We start from the raw sequence: 19,533 nt of genomic DNA on the forward strand, positions 1-19,533 counted from the left end.
CGGCTAGGCCACTCCCAACTCTCCTCATGGCGATCTCTCCAGTCCCTTCCGGCCGGTGCTTGCCGCATGTTTTCAATTCTGACATCTCACAGGCACCTCATGGAGACCACAGGCTTCACTGAAACCCAATTGACGGTCCGGGAAGCCGTTTCACAAGTTTGCTCTCAGTTCCCCAACACCTACTGGCAGGAACGTGACCAAACGGAGCAAGATCCTAAAGAATTCCATGCTGCCCTAGCACAGGACGGGTGGCTTGGCGTAGCACTCCCGGAGGCGCTTGGCGGATCAGGATTGGGGATCTCGGAGGCGACGCTCATGATGCAAACCATCGCCGAGAGTGGTGCAGGCATGGCCGGCGCACAAGCCATTCACGCCAATGTCTACGCAACGCAGCCGTTGGCGAAGTTTGGTACCAAGAGTCAAGTGGAGGGTACAATACCCAACATCATATCGGGTGAATGGCGCGTTTGTTTTGGAGTGACGGAACCGAATGCCGGCCTGGACACGTTGCGGTTATCCACCACGGCAACCAAACTGACCGATGGCTCCTATCGCATCGACGGGCAAAAGATCTGGATCACATGTGCTCAGGTGGCTTCGAAAATGATTCTTTTGGCAAGAACCACCCCACTAAACGAGGTCAAGAAACCCAGTGAGGGACTATCTCTGTTCTGTATCGATCTGGACCGCGATCAGCCGGGCCTAGACATGCGCAAGATTAAGAAGCTTGGGGGAAGAGCCGTCGATGCGAACGAGGTGTTCTTCGAGAACTACGTTGTTCCCGAGAATGCGCTGATCGGGCAAGAGGGGCAGGGTTTCAAAGTTATTCTACACGGGATGAATGCAGAACGATGCCTTCTCGCTGGCGAGGCGCTTGGTCTTGGCTACGCAGCGATCAACAAAGCTGCTCAATATGCTCGCGAACGCGTCGTCTTCCGACGCCCCATCGGGCAGAACCAGGGCATTGCACACCCGTTGGCCGACGCATACATGAAACTCGAGGCCGCCAAGCACGCGACTTACCACGCCGCCAGACTCTACGACGAGAGCGGGAAGCAGTTGGATGGCCATGGCAGCGGCATAACTCAAGAGTCGGTGGGCGTGGCGTGCAATTCCGCCAAATATATGGCGGCTGAAGCCGCATTCAATGCCTGCGAGAACGCAGTTCTCACGCATGGGGGAATGGGATATGCAGCAGAATATGATGTCGAACGGTGGTTCAGGGAGAGCCTCGTTCCGCGAATCGCGCCGGTGAGCCGCGAGATGATCCTCAACTATATCAGTGAGAAGGTGTTGCGGTTGCCGCGGAGTTATTAGCAAATCTAGCGTGTTAGTAGGTACTCTCTGTGCGTCATCTAATGTGGCTCAGCTGAAAGAGCTATTGAATTAATGTTGAGATGGAACAATCACCATTTCTTCGACACGATATAACCGCCCCGACCTCTATTTCCAACGGCACGATAACGGCGAGGCCTTCTACCCGTTCGATCATATTCTCCCCGCTTCAATCTCCTTGAATGTGCTGCGCGAGGTCCTGGTTTTGGCAACCGATATCCACTGTCTTGCTTGTAAATGCCTGGATGAGTTTCTTCGACGGACGCGACAGCTGAAGCCGTATACATTACTGAAACCAGTGACATTAAGCCGAACCGGGAATGAGTGTCTGCGCCAAGCGGACGAGGCATGGCATCAAGCCGAGAGGTACGAGCCCGTCGATGTTGGTCCGCCATCGTGGGTGGAACTGGAACGCCTGACATGGGCGCTCTGGCGATGGCAGTTGCTCTCCATCGGGCGAGAAGATCCGGGTGATCCGTTGTCTTTACAACAGCTCTCTTCGGGCAAATCTAAACCAATCCACTCGGACGAGTTCCTCTCTGCAGTTCAGGATTGCCTCGCGGACCTTTACGAACGGTCGGCATCCAACTCGGCGGGAGATCACCGACAAGATCAATTCAACCACTTGCCATTCGTGCGGCCCATGCCTGAAAAAGCGGTTCAAGACCTTCCCCAGCCTGAGAAGGACGGACACTGGTCATACAATTATCCTCGAGTGGCGTTCTGCGGCGGACAATATACGTTCAATGATATGTCGATGTCACCTGATTCACCACTACAGAAGACTACCTTTGGCCCTTATCGACGCTTGGGCTTCGGGATCTGGGATCATAAAAGGCTTCATGCATTGGGTATGGTAAGAATCCCCCAGATATCCGAGTCTTACACTGCACACTTGGATTCCATCCACAGTGGATATGGTCCGAACCGCGACCAGGTTTGGTTTTCTTGGCTGAGCATCATCCCAAAAGAGGAATTGTATGCGCTGGAAAACCTTACCGCCTATGGCTGGCCCTGTTTGTAAACGATGAGGTGGATTGGTATACGCGTCTCGTTTACCGGCAGTACGGTCTCCGTCTGACACGAGAAAAACGATTCATGTTGCCTCCGAATAAATTTGAGGCTATCAAAGTCACCTACCGAGAGCTTTTCCTCAAGGTAGGAGTGCGCGCCGTCCATGACGCGGCGGTCACGGGAGAGCTCTTTGAACTGGCGCAACGGCATTTGAAAATCGAGGAGTGGATGCAGTTTGTGATGTCGAATAAACCGTTACGTCCAGCATACATCCGCCAAATGAGACGCGAGATTAGAGAGCGTGAGTTGAGAGTCAATCTCAACTTGAATAGGGCGTTTTATGCTCCTATCATTGATCCATCGGTCCATGATCACCGTATATCCAGATCAAGAGTGAACACACCATCAGTGGAAAAGTACAAAGATACAGTGTATGATTTTAAGGACAAGTCTCCCAATCACGAATGCGGAAGCATGAGTTACGCAGCAGGTGTCAAACCCGCTTTCCGCACCCCCATATCTAGGAACACGCCCGCTGCAAACCAGTAGTAATCATGAGAATCATAACGCCATGATCCCAAATGCAATCACCACCGCTTCCTTCCTTCCATCCTTCCTTCCTTAATAGCTCCGTCCGAAGTTCACCCACTTCTTCGCGAACCGCCCGCACTCGGGGTTGATACAGCGCGTCTCCCCCTCGATGATGCCCGCGGGCTGCTCGAACGGGATGCACAGGCTCTTCGCGCCCATGCTCGGCGCCTTGGAGTCCTCGGGCGCGCCGTCCATCTCCTTGCGCGTGCTAAGGTCTTTGATCGTGTCCTCGCAATCGGGCTGCAGGCAGTGCGGGACGATGTTGACGTTTTTGTTGTTCAGACTGGGGACGAAGTCGTCCCAATTAGTCAACTGCTTGCGGTGCGCTTTGTACTGCGCGTCGATGCAGTTGTACATGTCTTTTTGGATGGTCTCGAGGAGGGCCGGGACGGAGGTGGCGAGGTCGGCGAGGGGGAGCTCGCCTTTGCCGTCTTTTTCTTGGTCGCGGCGCGAGGTGGTGGCGACGCCCTTAGCGAGGTCTTTGGGGCCGATCTCGAGCCGCAGCGGGACGCCCTTGAGTTCCCAGTCGTTGAATTTGTAGCCGGGGGAGTAACCCTCGCGCAGGTCCAACTCGACGCGCACGCCGGCGGATCGCAGCGACGCGGCGACCTTGCGCGTCTCGCCGTACATGGTAGCGCGGTCCTCGTCCGAGGTCTTCGCGGTGATTCCGACGGGGACGATGACGACCTGGATTTCGGCGACACGGGGGGGGATGACGAGGCCCTTGTTGTCGCTGTGGACCAAGACCATGACGCCGATGGACCGGGTGCTCAGGCCCCAGGAGTTCTGCCAGACGTGGATGGGCGGCTTCCTCTCGCCATCGGCGCCCTTCGCGGAGGGATCCTCGACGGTGATGTTGAACATCTTGCTGAAGTGCTGGCCGAGGCAGTGAGATGTGCCGGCTTGAATCCCGCGTCCGGTCGCGGGGATATAGCCTTCGATGGTGGTCGTGTAATGCGCGCCGGGGAATTGCTCGGCCAAGGTTTTCCGGCCCTTGATGACGGGGACGGCGAGCAGTTCCTCGTAGATGCCGGCGTAGTGGTCGAGGATCTCCAGCACCTCGCGGTCCGCCGCCTCCTCGGTCAAGTGTGCCGTGTGTCCTTCCTGCCACAGGAACTCTCGCGATCGGATGAAAGGCATGGGATGTTTGAACTCCCACCGGACCACGCTGTTCCACTGGTTCAGCTTCAGTGGGAGGTCGCGATGAGACTGGATTTTCTTCGCGAAGTAGCCGTACATGGCCGTTTCGGATGTCGGGCGCACGGCGACTTTTTTATCGAGCTTGCTTTTCCCACTGCTCAACCTGTTAGCAACCGATGGGATTTTCGCGATGGGTGACTCACCCTTCCGTGACCCAAGCGACCTCAGCCGCAAACCCTTCCACGTGGTCCTTCTCTCGCTGCAGGTTGTCTTCAGAGATGAACAAGGGGAAGTAGCAATTGCGCACGCCCATCGCCTTGATCTTCAGGTTGAACCATGCCTGTATCGACTCCCAGACGGCGTATGAGGCGGGTTCGAGGATGTAGCAGCCGGACACGTCGTAGTAGGAGATCATGTTGCCTTTCGTGAGGACTTGCGAATACCACTCGCCAAGATCGACCTCCTTCGCGGTATCGATCCCGATGAGCGCAGCGCCCTCCATCTTCTTGGACTGCTGCTTGGGCTTCTGCTTGGGTTTGGCAGACAGGTCCTTGGGCGGCTTTGGGCCCTTTTTGTTGGGTTTGGTGCGGTCGGCGACATCCTTGGTGTTTTCCTTGGAGATTTCCTTGGAGATCGCGTCTGCCATACCTAACTAGTGGTTCTTTGTCTTCGGGATATCCAGCGAGATATCGAGAGAGAGAAGGCTTCCTTTGCGATATTAGAGAAATTCCGTGGCGATCCCTGGTGGGGCAAAGATAATTCTGAACACTCACCTGGACTTGGAGATAAGAAGACTGGAGAGTGAATGAATGGGATGAGCGAGAGACCAGGACACAGAGTGCAATGCCTAGGAACCGTGTCCAGACCTCTGAGTCACTCTCAACTCACAGTGCGAAATCTTGTTGTGAGTTGTGAAGAAGTCCGAGTCGCCTGCAGCTTCCATTTAATCTGTTATCAAGAGGGTCGCACCTGACCAAATCCCTTCGACCAATTCGTCGCCAAGACGCCAACACGGCAAATGGTGGTGGGGCGCTGGCCAGACCTCCAGTCCGGTCACGGGGTTTTTCCGAACGCCGACAAGAATTTCTCGTCCAGGGTTAAGGCATCACCGATTAGCACAGTACAGTGCAGTGCAGCTTCGCGTTAAGCTCCATTCACCGCGTATCAAGCTCTTTCTTTAATCCAACCAAACATGTCCGCCATATTCGAGGCTCCCCGGAATGCCGGAACACTATGTAAGTCATCAAAAAAAAGCGACGGTTTTGTATGGCGTATACTGACCTTGGGGGCTAGTCCTGGGTGGTACCAAGATCAGTGGACAGGACATCCGAGACCAGAACGTCCAAGCGACGCAAGCCATTGCAAATGTGGTCAAATCGTCATTCGGCCCGTCCGGGTTGGATAAGATGATGGTGGATGATATTGGAGAGGTGACCGTGACCAACGACGGGGCTACCATCCTCAGCCTCCTCGACATCGAACACCCTGCCGGCAAGATATTAGTCGAGCTGGCCCACCAGCAAGACCGGGAAGTCGGAGATGGGACCACCTCCGTCGTGCTGATTGCGGCGGAGCTGTTGAAACGGGCGAACGAGCTCATGAAGAACCGAATACATCCTACAACCATCATCACCGGATACCGGCTGGCATTGAGGGAAGCGGTACGATTCATGTCGGAGAACATCAGCATCAAGGTCGAGAACCTAGGCCGTGACTCGCTCGTTAACATTGCCAAAACCTCCATGTCCAGCAAAATCATCGGCTCCGACTCCGATTTCTTCGCCAACATGGTGGTCGACGCCATGCAAGCCGTGCGGACCAACGCCGCCAAGAACGAGGTCAAATACCCCGTCAAGGCCGTCAACATCCTCAAATCCCACGGCCAGTCCGCCACCGAATCCCTCCTCGTCAAGGGCTACGCTCTCAACTGCACCGTCGCCTCGCAGGCCATGAAGACCCGCATCCCCGACGCCCGCATCGCCTGTCTCGACATGAACTTGCAGAAGGAGCGCATGAAGCTCGGCGTGCAGATCACCGTCGACGACCCGCAGCAGCTCGAGAAGATCCGTGAGCGCGAGTCTGGCATCGTGCTGGAGCGCGTCGAGATGATCCTCAAGTCCGGCGCCAACGTGGTCATGACCACTAAGGGCATCGACGACATGTGCATGAAGCTGTTCATCGAGCGCGGCGCCATGGCCGTCCGCCGATGCAAGAAGGAGGACCTACGGAGAATCGCGAAGGCCACCGGCGCCACCCTGGTGAGCTCGCTGTCCGACCTGAACGGCGACGAGAAGTTCGACGCCAGCGCCCTGGGCATGGCCGAGGAAGTCGTGCAGGAGCGCATCTCCGACGACGAGTGCATCCTGGTCAAGGGCACCAAGACCCATCCCTCCGCCTCCATCATCCTGCGCGGACCCAACGAGTACGCCCTCGACGAGATGGAGCGCTCCGTGCACGACGCCCTGTCCGCCGTCAAGCGCACCCTAGAAAGCGGCCGCATCGTCCCCGGCGGCGGCGCCACCGAGACGGCCCTCCACATCTACCTCGAAGAATGGGCCCGCTCCGTCGTAAGTCCCCCCTACCGCATAAACACTACATAAACACTATATAAACACCCCACATCAACATCGTGTCCTTATCAACGCTAACCTACACCTCCCAGGGCTCCCGCGAACAACTCCCCATCGCCACCTTCGCCACCGCCCTCCTCGCCGTTCCCCACACCCTCGCCATCAACGCCGCCCTCGACTCCTCCGAGCTCGTCTCCCAGCTCCGCTCGCGCCACGCCCTCTCTCAACGCACCGCCGACGCCGCCCCCGTCCCCGCCGCCGCCCAACAAGCCGCCCGCGACGCCGGCGCCGCCGCCACCGCCGAGGAAAAACTCCTCGCGAAGAAGAAGAACTACAAGTACTACGGCCTCGATCTGAGCACGGGCCGGGTCGCCGATATGGTGAAGTTGGGGGTGATGGAGCCGAGCATGAGTAAGGTGAAGCAGTTGAAGAGCGCCGTGGAGGCGTGCGTGGCCATCATGCGGATCGATACGTTGATTAAGTTGGATCCGGAGCAGCGCGGCGAGGAGGACGATGGACATGGGCATTAAACGGAAAAAAGGATGCGGGAATTGGCGTTTTTCAGAGGGATGGGATGAGCATCTGTAGATAGATACCAATCGATCGCGACGGCACGGCTCGCTTCCTTGGCATCGACGAATGGGCGAGTTGATAGTCTCCCGCCACGAGGCGAAAGTGAGACGGATCAAAAGCATGGAATCGTGCTTGCGCTAATTAAGGATAGTCGGATATCATACAAGAATTGAAATCCTGTCGTGGATCAAGACGTTTTCCAGCGAAGGCGTTGCATAAGACATATCCTCGTGTCGTGTCTCGTGTCCCTTCCATGAGAGCCTGTAGCCCCGAGAATCGCTTGAGCCCTCATAACCGTTCCCCAGATCAAACAGTGCAAAGAAAAGCCTCCAGCCCAACCTAATGCGACAAGACCCAACCCACCATCACCCCCTCAACTGCGCCCTCAACCCCCCCACCTCCCTCTTCAACCTCGCATTCTCCCGCTTCAACCGCCCCGCATCCTCCGCCAACTCCTCCCTCCGTCTTCCCGCCTCCTTCGCCGCGTTCCCGCTCCCCTTCTGACACTCCTTCAGCACCCGCTCCAACTCCTCGTTGAACTTGCCGTACAGCGCCTCGTTCTCCGCCGTCGCGTCGCGGTAGAGCTGGTCGAGGTGCTTGACTCGCGCTTCCGAGACTTGGAGGCTGGAGTGGTAGTCGTTGGAAAGGGTCGCGAGGGCTTGTTGGATGGGGGTGGTGACGGCGCGGATGCGGGACTCGAGGGTGGCGATGCGGGTTTCGAGTTGCTTGAGGGCGGGGTTGATTGGACCGCTCGCATTTGGGATGCTGTTGGACGGTATGGACTGTCCATTGGAGGCGCCAGGTGCCGCGTTTCGCTTGACTCGCACGCTTCCGCCGGTGGGCCCGAGCGACTGCATCTCCTGCGAAATCTTATCCAGCTCCGTTTGCAACGCGGACTCGGTGTCACGCAGCGATTTCTGCTCGCTCTGAAGCCGTTCCCGCAGTTTGCTGGGGCTCTGCATCTTGAGTCTCTTGGTCGGGCTGCCCGTGGACGAAGGTGTCACAGGGGCAACGCCTTCGGACTTGCGGGGCGAGGAAGACGTGGTAGATACGAAAGACGAATTAGCGGTGCCGACATTGTGATCTTTCTCGGAAATAGGTGGGTGTTTGGCGATGTTGCCGGAGGTGGGCCGTTCGACCAATCCACCGTTCGGAACGCTGTGGCCACGGGAATGAGAACTACTGCTCAATCCGTATCGTGGGATGTTGGAGATGCTGTCCGTGCGGCGTTTGGCAGGGCTGTTGTTGGAGTCCTCGCTCTTCGCGCTGAGTGGACGAGGGCCTTTGGATGGACGGGGCAGTCCAGTGGGAGACAACGGGTTGTTCTCCTTCTTTGGGCTGGCCGACCGACTGGGAGAGCCTGCACGAAGTGGACTCACTGCCCGAAGTGGGCTCCCGGCTCGAAGGGGCGAACCGCCACGTGAACTGACCAAAGGAATGGCGCTGGTTTTGAGAGGCGCAGGTACGCGAGGAGGTGAGGATAGGAGATCGTCATCCCATGATGGAGTGTGGTGGCCAGTTTCCACGTGTAGAGCGCGGAGATCGCTAAGACTGCTGCGGCGCTTCTTACGCGGAGGTGGTACGGTAGGTGTGGTCGAAACATTTTCCCCAATGGTGCTGAGCGGAGTGGAGCTTCCAGTGCCTTCGAAGGGGAATGCACCAAGCACCGTGGGTCGATCTCTAGAGACAGGACGTCTTGTGGCTAGGTCAAGTGTGAGAGAAGCGGCTACGTCGGTGGATTTGGACCGACTGAGACCAAAGTTGGTGTGAGCCTTGGACAATGATGAAGGTTGGCTTGATGTGTGGCCATGCTGGGGCCCCGTAGGATGATCATGAGACGATCCCTTCGTCTTGCTCAAGGATCTCCAGACAGACCCAAATCCAGATGACTCGTGATGATCGTCTTTGGATTTGCTGTTCTCCCTCGTCAAGCCGAATCCAAACCGTTTCCTGAGGCTGGTATTGCTCGTGAGGCTTCCAGTGTTCTTCGCCATATTTCTCGTCTCCGATGACACGGAGCTAGTCAGTGACGGGTGCGCACCACCGGACGAGACGGGACGCGCATCTCCAAAGAGTGCCTCCATATCTTCGATCAAGCGGTCAATGATATGCATGTAATCATGCGGATTCCCATGAGACACAAGCACATCGGTAAAAGCAGCCGTGAGGATTCCCCGATCCGAGTCGTTACCAGTCCCATCCAGCAGCTCGGCAAGGAGTTTTATCATGGCCCTGAACGCTCGCTGGTTCTGCGGCGCCATGTCATTGAAGAGTTTCTTGAATAAAGTCTCGAAATTCCCTGCATACGTCCCAGGTCGCTCCATCCCGATCTGGATCTCCACCCAGTTTTGCTGAGGAACAACAGGACCCATCGCATCGCGCCATGCCATCTTCACAAACTTCTCGAACGCGGCGAAGAGCACGTCGACGGAGACTTGAGCGGCAAGCTGATGGTTCGCAGGATCGTCGAGAAGTGCGTTGTAGAGTTCATTGACGGCGAGCTCCGATGCAACGGCTCGATTCTGCAGAACGCGACCGACAACGTTACCTTTCCTCGAGTGAATCGCAAGGATGTAGCTGGAGAGAGTCTCCTCCAGCCTTGACAGCGAGTCTTCTGGACCAGCAGGGAACTTGATCCCCACCGTCGCCTTGGACGAGGCATCTGTTGGCGCCATATCCTTCGATCCAGGGCGGGACGACATATTTGAAGAGGAAGAACCGGGAGGCAATGGCATTTTCGGAATGTCGCTCATATTCAGCGACGGCGTCGGCCGATGCTTTTTGGGGCTGGTCTCTCTACTGATGGCACCACCGAAAAGGGCAGAGAGTGCCTTCACCGGCGACGGGGCGCGAGGCTTGTCTTTAGCCGCATCGTCGTCGAGATCGGCGCTGCGGATTTTGAGCGACTGTAGGATGTGTTGATTCCGGAGTAACAGCGGGAGAGTCAGCGCCGGATTGCGGATCTGGGCTCGGAACTGATGCAGGTTGGACACTGATGGACCCATGGTCAATTACTGTCTGCATGAACATAAGGCTGGCAACGATAAGGAAGCCGAGAAGCGCGGCTTGCCAAAAGACGATGTAATAGGTGAAGAGCTCGCTGCCCGGCATTGTGAAGCCGAAGTTGTGGGGAGTGGATAATGTACGTGATAGAAATATGAGAGTTGTTGTCGTAGATGGGATGAGTGGGAAGTGAAAGGGAGATGAGTGACATAGAAGAGAGCACTTACCTCTTTTAACCAAAACAGGCATCAATTCACCTGCCTTCAAATGATCTCGACTCCCTTCGCTCCTTCCCGCGCCCTGCACCTCCAAGCGATAGAACCCCTCTTCCCCTTCTCCCATCACCGTCAAAGACACAAGCACATCCACCCCTTCGTCACCAGGATGCACCTTCAACGTCCCATGCTTGCTAGGATCTATCACCACCTTCACCGTCGCAGGCGGCCCTCGACCGTTCTGAAACTCCACATTGGAGTCTTCGAAGACCGCAGAGAATACCTGGAGGTCGGCGGTGGATGTCGACCGCACTTCCCATTGCTGGGACTCTCGCTCTTTCTCGGTAAATCGGGATTCGACCCGGGCTCGGGTGATCTCCTCGAGCAGCCGGGTAGCTTTGCCTTCGTAGCTTCCGGTGAGTTGGTAGATGAGGACGTTGGAGCTGTGGTGAGAATAGCGGTCCGATGAGCCGGGGAGATTCGGGGTGCTGGGTTTGGAGGAGGGAGGGTGGGAGGAATTCAAGATGTGGATCCGCTTGCCGTCGTTCATCTCGGTGATGTCGATAGAGTGGAGTGGGTAGAGCCGCAAGAAGTCTAATTGCAGGCCAGAGGCTTCCGGTGGTTCGGGGATCATGACTCCTGGATTGTCGAGTTTCGTCTTCAAGCTATTCGCCGTCATCACCCCTCTTGAGCGTTTTCGAAGTGCGACAATGCAGTCCGTAAAGAGAAGTAGAATTCCCGGGTGAGCCTTCAGTCCCAGTTCGGATCTGTAGGGTGGTGCCAGGCTTATGACATCCACCGCTGTAATGAACCGGCCCTTGATCGGCAGATCCAGGGGGACATGGTTGGCCGACTTCCGTAGCTCTTCTAGCGTTTGGTTGAGTCCGATCGACGCGCTCTCTCTCGAGCAGATTTCAGAAATGATGTCTCGTGCTTTCAGAAAGTGGCGGACGGCAGAATGCTTGACGGGGAGTTGCTTGATGATGTTGTCGATGTACAACGTGTAGCGAGGAAGCCGCTGGACCGGCTCGATGAGCATCGACATCATCCGCTGTTCGCCGTGGTCATGGATGCGCTTCGAGAAGCTTGACCCCGTCGCCTTCATGAAGACTTTTAGATGTTGAGTGAAGTTGGCGTGCGCCGCAATGTAGTTAGGGTAACATTCGGAGAATTTCGGGAACCACTCGACCATGCACTTCGCGACATCAAGGGCTCCGGTGACATCCCTCTCTTTCGGCTGGGTGGTACCAGAACAGTATGGGGCTAGGTCATCGAGCGTCTCCTGAATGTCCTGGATCGCGTCGTTCTCTGTATCCTCCAAGAGTTTCCGCATCGCGTTCAAGTAGCCGGAATTCATTTCGACGATCTTGTCAAGACTCGGGGGGAAGAGTCCTTCCAACGCCTGTTCGCCAGGAGAGGTGCTCTCCGGAGACTTTCCTCGTGCCCGCTGACGGAAGTCCTCAGCCACGCTGTGGAGAAGGTCCCACGTCTTGCTCACGTAGCTTTCTTCGGTGTCGAGCAATTCGCACATTTCTCTGCGAAGATTCTCCTTCTGTCTGCGCGAGAAGGCGAGGCTGCGATCGAGGCCGGGTTTCGACGGCGCGCGTCGCAGCTTGGAGGTGGGAAGAAATGCCGCTTCGCCGAACAGGGGGACGAGCTGCGCATATTGGCCGAAGCGCTCATTGAGAATATCTTCATCGGTGAGGTCGAGGGATTCTCTTGTATTCATACCCACTTCCTTCATGGAGTCCGGAGGCATCACGACATCCATATCGATCCAACTTAAGGTCTGCTCGGCGAGCGCTTGTCTCACATCCTTGATCACGTCCTCTACATTATCCACCTTGATCATCCTCGCCGCTAGAATCGCGGCATGATTCTCGCTGAAGAGTCGGGGCGCGGACGGGAGTCGACCGATCGGATTGGGGAGGGATTGCCATGCGTGCTTTACACCATCGGGCAGTTCGGCGAAGTATTTAAAGAGCGAGAAGGCCAAGCCGCGACATATCTCGTCGCCCTGTTCCTCGCGAGGAAGACAGTGGACAGCAGCGTAGAACGGGCTACTGGGAGAGATGGCGAGTCGGGGGTAGGAAACCAGGCCAGCAGGCGTGAAAACATGGCTTTGGATTCGTGATGCGGCGGCGTTGGCGGTGGTGGTTGCGGAGGTGCCGTAGAAGATGATGATGGGAGATCTCGAGAGCAGCTCGTCGACCACGTAGAACACAGCGAGGTTCTCTGACGAGAGAGTTGGTGGTGGAGGCGTGATGACCACCATCGTGATGGTGTTCGGTGGATCACGTCTCAGTGTGGTTCCAAATGAGTGAGAAGGGAAAGCAAGAAGATTCAACTCCAGTCAACCTTCAATTGCATTTTCGACGGCGTCAACCGAACGGAACGAGCGTGTCTACCGTAACGAACGAGATCTTGAATGAAAGGAACGACTCGTGATGGCGGTTGCTGTGAGGCGGTAAATGTAAACAAAGCCCGGGAACTGTTGAGGATATAATGGAACCACGGCAGGAGAAGTTGGCCTGTTCGACGGCGGCGAAGCGGAACAGGCGCGCTGCAGTGGAATGGTGTAACGGGAGACTGCAGGAGTGGTTAATAAACGCGGTTTCAGGCTGATGCTGTAGTTAGTGATCACAGAAGGAAGAGATTGAAAACACCTAGTGGAGAAGTGTAAACAATGCGGCAATTAGCGTTGTCGGGATAATAATAATAGTAGGCGAGAAGCTAAAACCTCCAACCACCAATCCGATGAATGCTGCTAAAGTCCAAAAGTCCATTGAATCGGAGCTAAGCTAAATCATTATTCGATTTCTTCAATGATTGGCTTTCTTATACTATGTCGCGCAAGTTAAGCAAGCTTAAACCCTGACAGCTGTCGTGGAACCAATTCGTCGCTGTTTCGCGTGTTGACGCGTCAAAAATAGTATCACCACCGATGATCAAACCGACCACCGGCCCTGACTAGCCAACATCTGTATCACGACCTTCACTGTAGACAGAATCAACCGTTGCAACTCGGAATACATACCTTCGAAGTTCGAATCTCAACATGAGTGCCACATCCAAGAGCATCCCGCTTTCACTAGCCCATGAACAACAAGGCTTCCGGCTTCTCGAGCTCCCAGACGAACTCGTCGACCTGCTCAAGAAGCCGAACCCCCCAATGTAATCACCCTTAGAACCCCTTCTCTTCTCCATCATACAAACAAACAGTACTAACCCCTCCAAGCCTCCAACTCAAATCCGCTGCCCCCAACCCCTCCCAAAAAACCTCCACCATCAACGGTCCCCCCGCTGTCCTCTGCACCCCCTCCCAAACCTACCACGTCCGCCAACTCCAAACCTCCAACTCCATCCACCTCACTCTCCCTCACCCCACTACCGATAAACACGCCGCTCCCACCACCGAACTCCTCGCCCTCGCCACCTGCTCCTCCACCGTCGAACTCCTCCCTGCCCCCTCCGCCGCCCTCCCCGCCCTCTGCGCCCTCCTTCCCATCTGGTCCGCCCTCCTCCCCTCCGATGCGCCCCTCGCCGACGATTTACGCGCCACCCTGCCCGACCAAGCGCATGTCTTCGCCCGCGTACCGTTCTCGCAGGGAGAGTGCCTAGATGCGTGGAGGGAGCTCGGGGCGTTCGAGTGGCGGGGCGGGGTGTTTCGCGCGTCGATGGAGGATCGGGTGCGGTTGTGGGGCGCGGTGGTAGATGCGTGTGTGATTGAGGGGTTTGTGTTGGGGGAGATGTTTCAGGTGGGGGAGCTGTGGGCGTTGGTGGAGGAGGTGGGGGTGCCGAGGGGGATGCTGGAGGGGTTGATAGGGCAGCTGGCGCCGATGGGGGAGGAGGGGATGGATGAGTGGGGGGTGGTGGATGAGCGGCGGGCGGTAAGGTGGGTGGGTGCGGCGTTGTTGGAGACGCTGGCGAGGGATCAGAGGGTGGATAGGATGAAGTTCCTGGAGCAGTGGAAGGAAAAGTTGCCGGAGAAATGGACGAAGTCGGTTGATATTGAGTTGCTGAAGGTAATCCTTCCCATGGTTTTACGAACTATTGCAGCGCTAACGTGAATCGTAGGATATCTCGACAAGCCCGACACCATCGACCATCTCGTTCAAAGATCCAAATACCCCGGCAGCGGAAGCGGCTGAAGGGAAACCCGGCAAGCGGAAGTGGCATGAGAGATTCGCTGCCATGCGAAAACGATGAAGTTTACGATCCCAATCATGAGAATTTGTGTCAGCCATCATGTCTAATTAAGACTAGCTATGTGAATACGTAGACGACATGCCAATTCGGGCTATCCGGGTATGATACAGATATTCTATAGATATACTACCTAGTCTATGCTATCAGACAAAGCTATTGTGAGCGAAGCAATGTAAGTACGTACTATGATGATACCTGACCGCAACGAAAACCAAGACCGAGATGCTATCAATGCAGCCATGTGCTAACTCCTTGCTGCCATCAGCATCCAGTCTTTACGAGAACAACTCCAAACTCAATCTTCGTCCATCCTATTTCCAACATTCAAAGCAGTCCCATCTCTTCCAACCTTCGATTCCCACGAACGAAATGAATCTCGTGACCCTATGACCTATCGTATTCCAACCCCCGACCCCCGCAGTGAAATCTCCATCTGATCATCCCCGAAGTCGAATCCAGAACTTGTCTGAGAGAAATCGTGGGCGCCATCGGGAGCCACAGCAGCTGCACCAGCGTCATTATAATCAAGAGAAAGCAGAAGAATCTCCTCGAACAATCTCTGGTGCGCGATACTCGGGCTCGGATATGGTCTATTGTCCATGGCCAAGCAACGGGGATAAATGGGTTTATCCGGCGGCAGGAAGTATTCCAAGTGAATATCTTCGTCATTGCACTCGTAGGTGTTCAAGGCTGCCTGGATCCTCACGGGTGAGTGATGCTGCTGTTGTAGAACTGGGTGGCGAGATCGTCGAGTTGAAGTGGGAGACGACGGGTGCGTATTCGTCAGGGAAAAGAGAACATGAGGAAGATTCTTCTTCTCCCAGTGTGCCCCTTGCGGTTTCATTTGCGATGAGATGTTCTTGCTCGGTCTCAACTGTGGTGTTGATTTCTTGGCCAGTGGCCTCAATGTTGACTATAGTGGAGGGACTATCTACGGTGGATGTCGCCTCATTAAGTGCTATTGGTGGTCTCTAATACTATGTTAGCTATTTATCAGTCATTGTAAAGGAGATTGGCGCCACCATCATACTGTTTAATTCGTTCTTCGTTATTGTCCCTCTTCCTCCTGTATGGGGGATGTTGACTTTTCTTCTTCGATTCCGATCAGATCAGTGATGCCGGGTTCTCCCGTCTGGATGAGCCACTGGTTCTCAGGGGGCTCTGACACAGTCCACATGCCCAATGATAGAGATGTCATTTTCGGTATGGAGGAAACGAGTAGAGTAGGCTTTGATGCAAGTAGCTTGAAACCAGTTTTCAGTGTGTTCAGAGCGTACATCGATGTTCCTGTAAGTTGATAGAGGAGAGAAGTTGATAATAGGTGAGGAAATGTCAACATGTTCAGTGAGACCCGCTTCATATTCACCCCCTACCCCGTTCCTAACACCATGGGCAAGACATGTTTTAACCATTTGCAAAGAAGAGCTGCGCATACAATTACAAATATACGCCTACGAAGCTTATTCATTGTTTTGCTAGAATTGTTGTCGCTATGGAGTACTGAAAAAATTAATTCGACGAGAATCTATTCATTTGCGCATATTTGTATACCTCCGCTATAGCACTTAGTATCTACCAACTGGCGGTGGCTAGGTACATCAATATATAATGCTCGATTTGAGTACGTAGTAAGAGTGATGAAATCTAGAAACCAAAGTTGCTCAGTTTTCTGTTTACGACCACCGTTCCGGAGAGTGTTGCGTTATATGGGGGATATGAGGCGCCTTAGACGCCGATTCTACTGACAACTGGTCGTCTAAGGCACCCCCTCAAATTTATAAACTCGAATATTAAAATTACAGTAATCCGGTCTATCGGTGGTGTCATTGTATCGTAATTGTTCGCCAGACCGGGCTGGAGAGCAAATCTCAGCGGTGGACTGCTGATGTCTACGACTGCAAGGGGGTGGCGGTGGCTGTGCACCTCCACTCGGTGTGTTCCAAGTGCCTTGAACTGTTTAATCGGACGTCAACCACCGTGGCTCTGTTGAACGGCTCATGCAATGTAACATAAAAGAATTATAGGAATACACGAATAATTGACGAGTTATGCTAATTGGATATATCCGTTACGTACAGCTTTGTAAATATATAGAGACTGAGCGGTGAGCGCAGGCTCATCATCAGAGGAAATGTCTTCGAACTTGTAAGTCGAATCATTATCGTCGAGGCCACTCGTGGAACAGAGTCCAGAGGGATGTCCCGTGATATGTGATGAGAGTTGGAACACTGGCCGCAAGTCCTCATGGGACTTCGATGGACTTGGGCAGAGATTGTCTACGGCGGAGAAACATGGATATCTGGGAGTATCTTCTGGGAGGGAGTAGGAGAGATATAACTCATAGCCGTTTCTGTAGCAGTGTATCCGCAATGCACGTTCAATTGCTACAGTGCGAGCAATATTGCCGCTGCAGAAGGCACCCTCAAGTTCTTTGAGTTTATAGGTTGACCAGGTAGCAGTGTAGGCGTCTCCATCCACCCAGACGTTGTAATCATCTGGGTTTGGTGAACTATCCCCACGAAGAAAGTCAGAGCAGCCACGAATATTTGGAAGGAACTTACTTCCCTCTGAGGTGTCGACATATCTTGGAGGTCAGTGGCATCAGGATCCTCTAGCCCTGCCTCGGTATTATCAGCTAGAGAAGAAACCTCAAGCTCAGAAGCAATAGAGACCTGGATGTTAGTGACATCAGGACGTTCTAACTCCGCCTTGGTGTCCTCAGCTGGAAAATAGGTCTTAGGCTCAGAAGCAATAGAGCCCACATTTTGGAGAGTCATCTCAATAGGGATCGTAGCTTTATCAGTGATGGAACCATCTGCTGCGACGGTTGTAACCTGGGTATAGAAGGGAGATCCCCCTAACTCACTATCTCATTCATCGAGACCACATCAGCATCTTGGAGATATAGCCCATCATGGTTCTCTATTTGCTCGTTAGCGAGTGCCAGTATCAAGTCATTTAGCATGCTACTTGCCTTCTCGCTCTGCTTCTTCTGGAATTAGAAGCTCGAGTTCGTCCTCTTCGTCTCCGTATGCATTGAAGATAAGCGCTTTGCTTTCTCTGTCCAATCCTCATGGGATGCCGCAGCTGTAGACGAAAATAATGAGGACATAATGGATGATTTCAGTGGTAGCTGTTGTGTAAAGTCTGTGTTCAGTGAGAGCAAAACGAGTATTGCCAAGCGTTGACAATGTGGGCTATACTTTTATTAAGGAAATATTTAATGGACATGAGAGATGTAAACACAGAATAAGAGGTGGATGAGAGGAGCCATCAGGAAGTGTAGAGGCCCGATTCCTTCACATGTCCACACCACAGGAGCAGACTTCGAACCATGATGAAAACAAAACAACCCGATCCTCTATCGAAGGCTCCATCAATGTGTTTACCTGACCAAATTATAACGCAACACTAGCAATGCTCACTAGCTCGTTGACAACCTACATCATTTCCCCCTCTATATCCACGCGAGTGTCGATTACCATAGTCACGTGCCTATTTCTTCGCAATGGGAGTAAGGTGAAGTTTCCGCAATTTCTCGACTCCATTGTGGCGTTCGTCGCATTCCTCTTTTCAGGTGTTCTTCAGTGCCCCTGCTAGCAACTGAATGGTGAATCATGATCATATACAGCAGATACTAGGGCCCAAGGTTGCTAACGAACGCGCCAGAGCATCTTAGTTTTGCAAGTGACCAGAGACCAATTGGTGCCACTGTTCAAGGCTCCTGTTTGCCCTACTATTTCAGGACATTCAACCAGTGCAATTGGTGGCATATTGAACCTAAAACTCGTGGCCAGTTGGGACACTGACTTGCCCAGCAGCGATCTAAGATTTGTCCGGTTGAAGCGATATTGATTCATCGGATACCCTCACCCAAGAAATCGATTGGCCAGCCAGCCATCCCAAGCGACCCCTACAAGCGTACACTGGGATGCGAATTGGTTCGGATTCGAGATAATCGATGATACATTGATATGTTGCATTCCGAAGCCTGGGAATCCCGAATCTCTCGGCGATCCGGAACCTGGAGAATGCACCTATTAGGTATATAAGACGACCTTCTAACCAATATAACCACTGACAGTGACTGATAGCTAGTCTTCGGGTTCGGCCGAGGGTGGTACCACTGCTACAACCGAAAGTGTTGAAACACTGGCGTCTTATGGAGACCGGGGAGTTGTTAAAACTATAAGCCCATGAATTTATGGCTGCAGAGACGAACAAATGCAAGGGACTCCTTGAATGGATGCAAAAACTGCCCCGAAAGACTATATATAAACTTCAATATAAATGGTCTCTTCGAAAACGCAAGGCGATGAGGACTCGGAACAAACAATACTAAGACTAAAACAGAGCATTATACACCCAGAAACGCGGCTTCAAATAGAGTTAGGTACAATAAATCAACTCCGAAAAACAGTGATATAGTAATCTTCGAACATCTTTTCATATACAGGAGTCTAGCTCACAATATTCGTCAAAAGGAAATTGGGGTGTATATCAGAAGCATTGTGAGTTATAGTCCAATTGAACATGCTTAAAGCAAAAATAAGACGAAAATATGGCAAAGGTTTGATAATGCACCCATGAAGAACTTTTCTGCAGTCTGATTAAAGAGTCATTAATAGGGAATTCACATCCAGCCCACGGAGGAATTGCACCGACCTACTTATGATACCCAGGTCTAGCAATTAACCCCTGATTATGAAATCAATCAAGCGCAACGCAAATTGCAGTCAGGTTCTTCACCAGGAACTTTCAGGGAACCTCACAACCTCTCGGTCAAAATATAGCCGCATGGCAGCCATGTCAGTCTACCAAATCGCTTATGGCACTTGAAGCCTGTGTCATCAGCATACGACCATCCCGTTCGAAATCATTCT

The 19,533-nt window shown here is 53.7% G+C and overlaps 5 protein-coding genes across 5 annotated transcripts; 3 read left to right on the plus strand and 2 right to left on the minus strand.

The window, feature by feature from the left end:
• Positions 1 to 66: 66 nt before the first annotated feature.
• P152DRAFT_387781 (acyl-CoA dehydrogenase NM domain-like protein) lies at positions 67 to 1,317 on the plus strand (the record flags this gene model as incomplete). The annotated part of the gene is made up of 1 exon (XM_033675896.1): positions 67 to 1,317. One exon carries the CDS (start codon positions 67 to 69, stop codon positions 1,315 to 1,317), a length of 1,251 nt encoding a protein of 416 aa, XP_033538530.1.
• Positions 1,318 to 2,934: 1,617 nt separating this feature from the next.
• Positions 2,935 to 5,014, minus strand: P152DRAFT_3527 (prolyl-tRNA synthetase 2). The gene is made up of 3 exons (XM_033675390.1): positions 4,854 to 5,014; positions 4,284 to 4,788; positions 2,935 to 4,234 (listed from the first exon to the last, which is right to left on the minus strand). The coding sequence occupies exons 2-3, from the start codon at positions 4,724 to 4,726 to the stop codon at positions 2,971 to 2,973; spliced, it is 1,707 nt and encodes a 568-aa protein (XP_033538531.1). The 5' UTR covers positions 4,727 to 4,788; positions 4,854 to 5,014; the 3' UTR covers positions 2,935 to 2,970.
• Positions 5,015 to 5,108: 94 nt separating this feature from the next.
• On the plus strand, positions 5,109 to 7,441 carry P152DRAFT_453513 (T-complex protein 1 subunit alpha). Its single transcript, XM_033678385.1, has 3 exons — positions 5,109 to 5,315; positions 5,374 to 6,647; positions 6,743 to 7,441. The coding sequence occupies exons 1-3, from the start codon at positions 5,273 to 5,275 to the stop codon at positions 7,178 to 7,180; spliced, it is 1,755 nt and encodes a 584-aa protein (XP_033538532.1). The 5' UTR covers positions 5,109 to 5,272; the 3' UTR covers positions 7,181 to 7,441.
• A 147-nt stretch (positions 7,442 to 7,588) lies between these two features.
• Positions 7,589 to 12,716, minus strand: P152DRAFT_463253 (uncharacterized protein; the record flags this gene model as incomplete). The annotated part of the gene is made up of 4 exons (XM_033680488.1): positions 7,589 to 10,215; positions 10,454 to 10,616; positions 10,650 to 12,674; positions 12,714 to 12,716. 4 exons carry the CDS (start codon positions 12,714 to 12,716, stop codon positions 7,589 to 7,591), a joined length of 4,818 nt encoding a protein of 1,605 aa, XP_033538533.1.
• A 487-nt stretch (positions 12,717 to 13,203) lies between these two features.
• P152DRAFT_477981 (uncharacterized protein) lies at positions 13,204 to 15,010 on the plus strand. Its single transcript, XM_033681623.1, has 4 exons — positions 13,204 to 13,615; positions 13,680 to 14,466; positions 14,519 to 14,822; positions 14,916 to 15,010. The coding sequence occupies exons 1-3, from the start codon at positions 13,500 to 13,502 to the stop codon at positions 14,648 to 14,650; spliced, it is 1,035 nt and encodes a 344-aa protein (XP_033538534.1). The 5' UTR covers positions 13,204 to 13,499; the 3' UTR covers positions 14,651 to 14,822; positions 14,916 to 15,010.
• The last annotated feature ends 4,523 nt before the right edge of the window (positions 15,011 to 19,533 follow it).

The sequence above is a fragment of the Eremomyces bilateralis genome, assembly GCF_010015585.1.
Source record: "Eremomyces bilateralis CBS 781.70 unplaced genomic scaffold P152scaffold_1, whole genome shotgun sequence".
NCBI lineage: Eukaryota > Fungi > Ascomycota > Dothideomycetes > Eremomycetales > Eremomycetaceae > Eremomyces > Eremomyces bilateralis.

Coding starts and splice junctions, on each gene's coding strand:
- P152DRAFT_3527 (XM_033675390.1), bottom strand. CDS start 4,726: ATGGCAGACGCGATCTCCAAGGAAATCTCCAAGGAAAACACCAAGGAT. Junction 4,235..4,283: donor GTCGCTTGGGTCACGGAAGG/GTGAGTCACCCA, acceptor CAGGTTGAGCAG/TGGGAAAAGCAAGCTCGATA.
- P152DRAFT_453513 (XM_033678385.1), top strand. CDS start 5,273: ATGTCCGCCATATTCGAGGCTCCCCGGAATGCCGGAACACTAT. Junction 5,316..5,373: donor CCGGAATGCCGGAACACTAT/GTAAGTCATCAA, acceptor CTTGGGGGCTAG/TCCTGGGTGGTACCAAGATC. Junction 6,648..6,742: donor AAGAATGGGCCCGCTCCGTC/GTAAGTCCCCCC, acceptor TACACCTCCCAG/GGCTCCCGCGAACAACTCCC.
- P152DRAFT_477981 (XM_033681623.1), top strand. CDS start 13,500: ATGAGTGCCACATCCAAGAGCATCCCGCTTTCACTAGCCCATGAACAA. Junction 13,616..13,679: donor AAGAAGCCGAACCCCCCAAT/GTAATCACCCTT, acceptor AACCCCTCCAAG/CCTCCAACTCAAATCCGCTG. Junction 14,467..14,518: donor TTGATATTGAGTTGCTGAAG/GTAATCCTTCCC, acceptor CGTGAATCGTAG/GATATCTCGACAAGCCCGAC.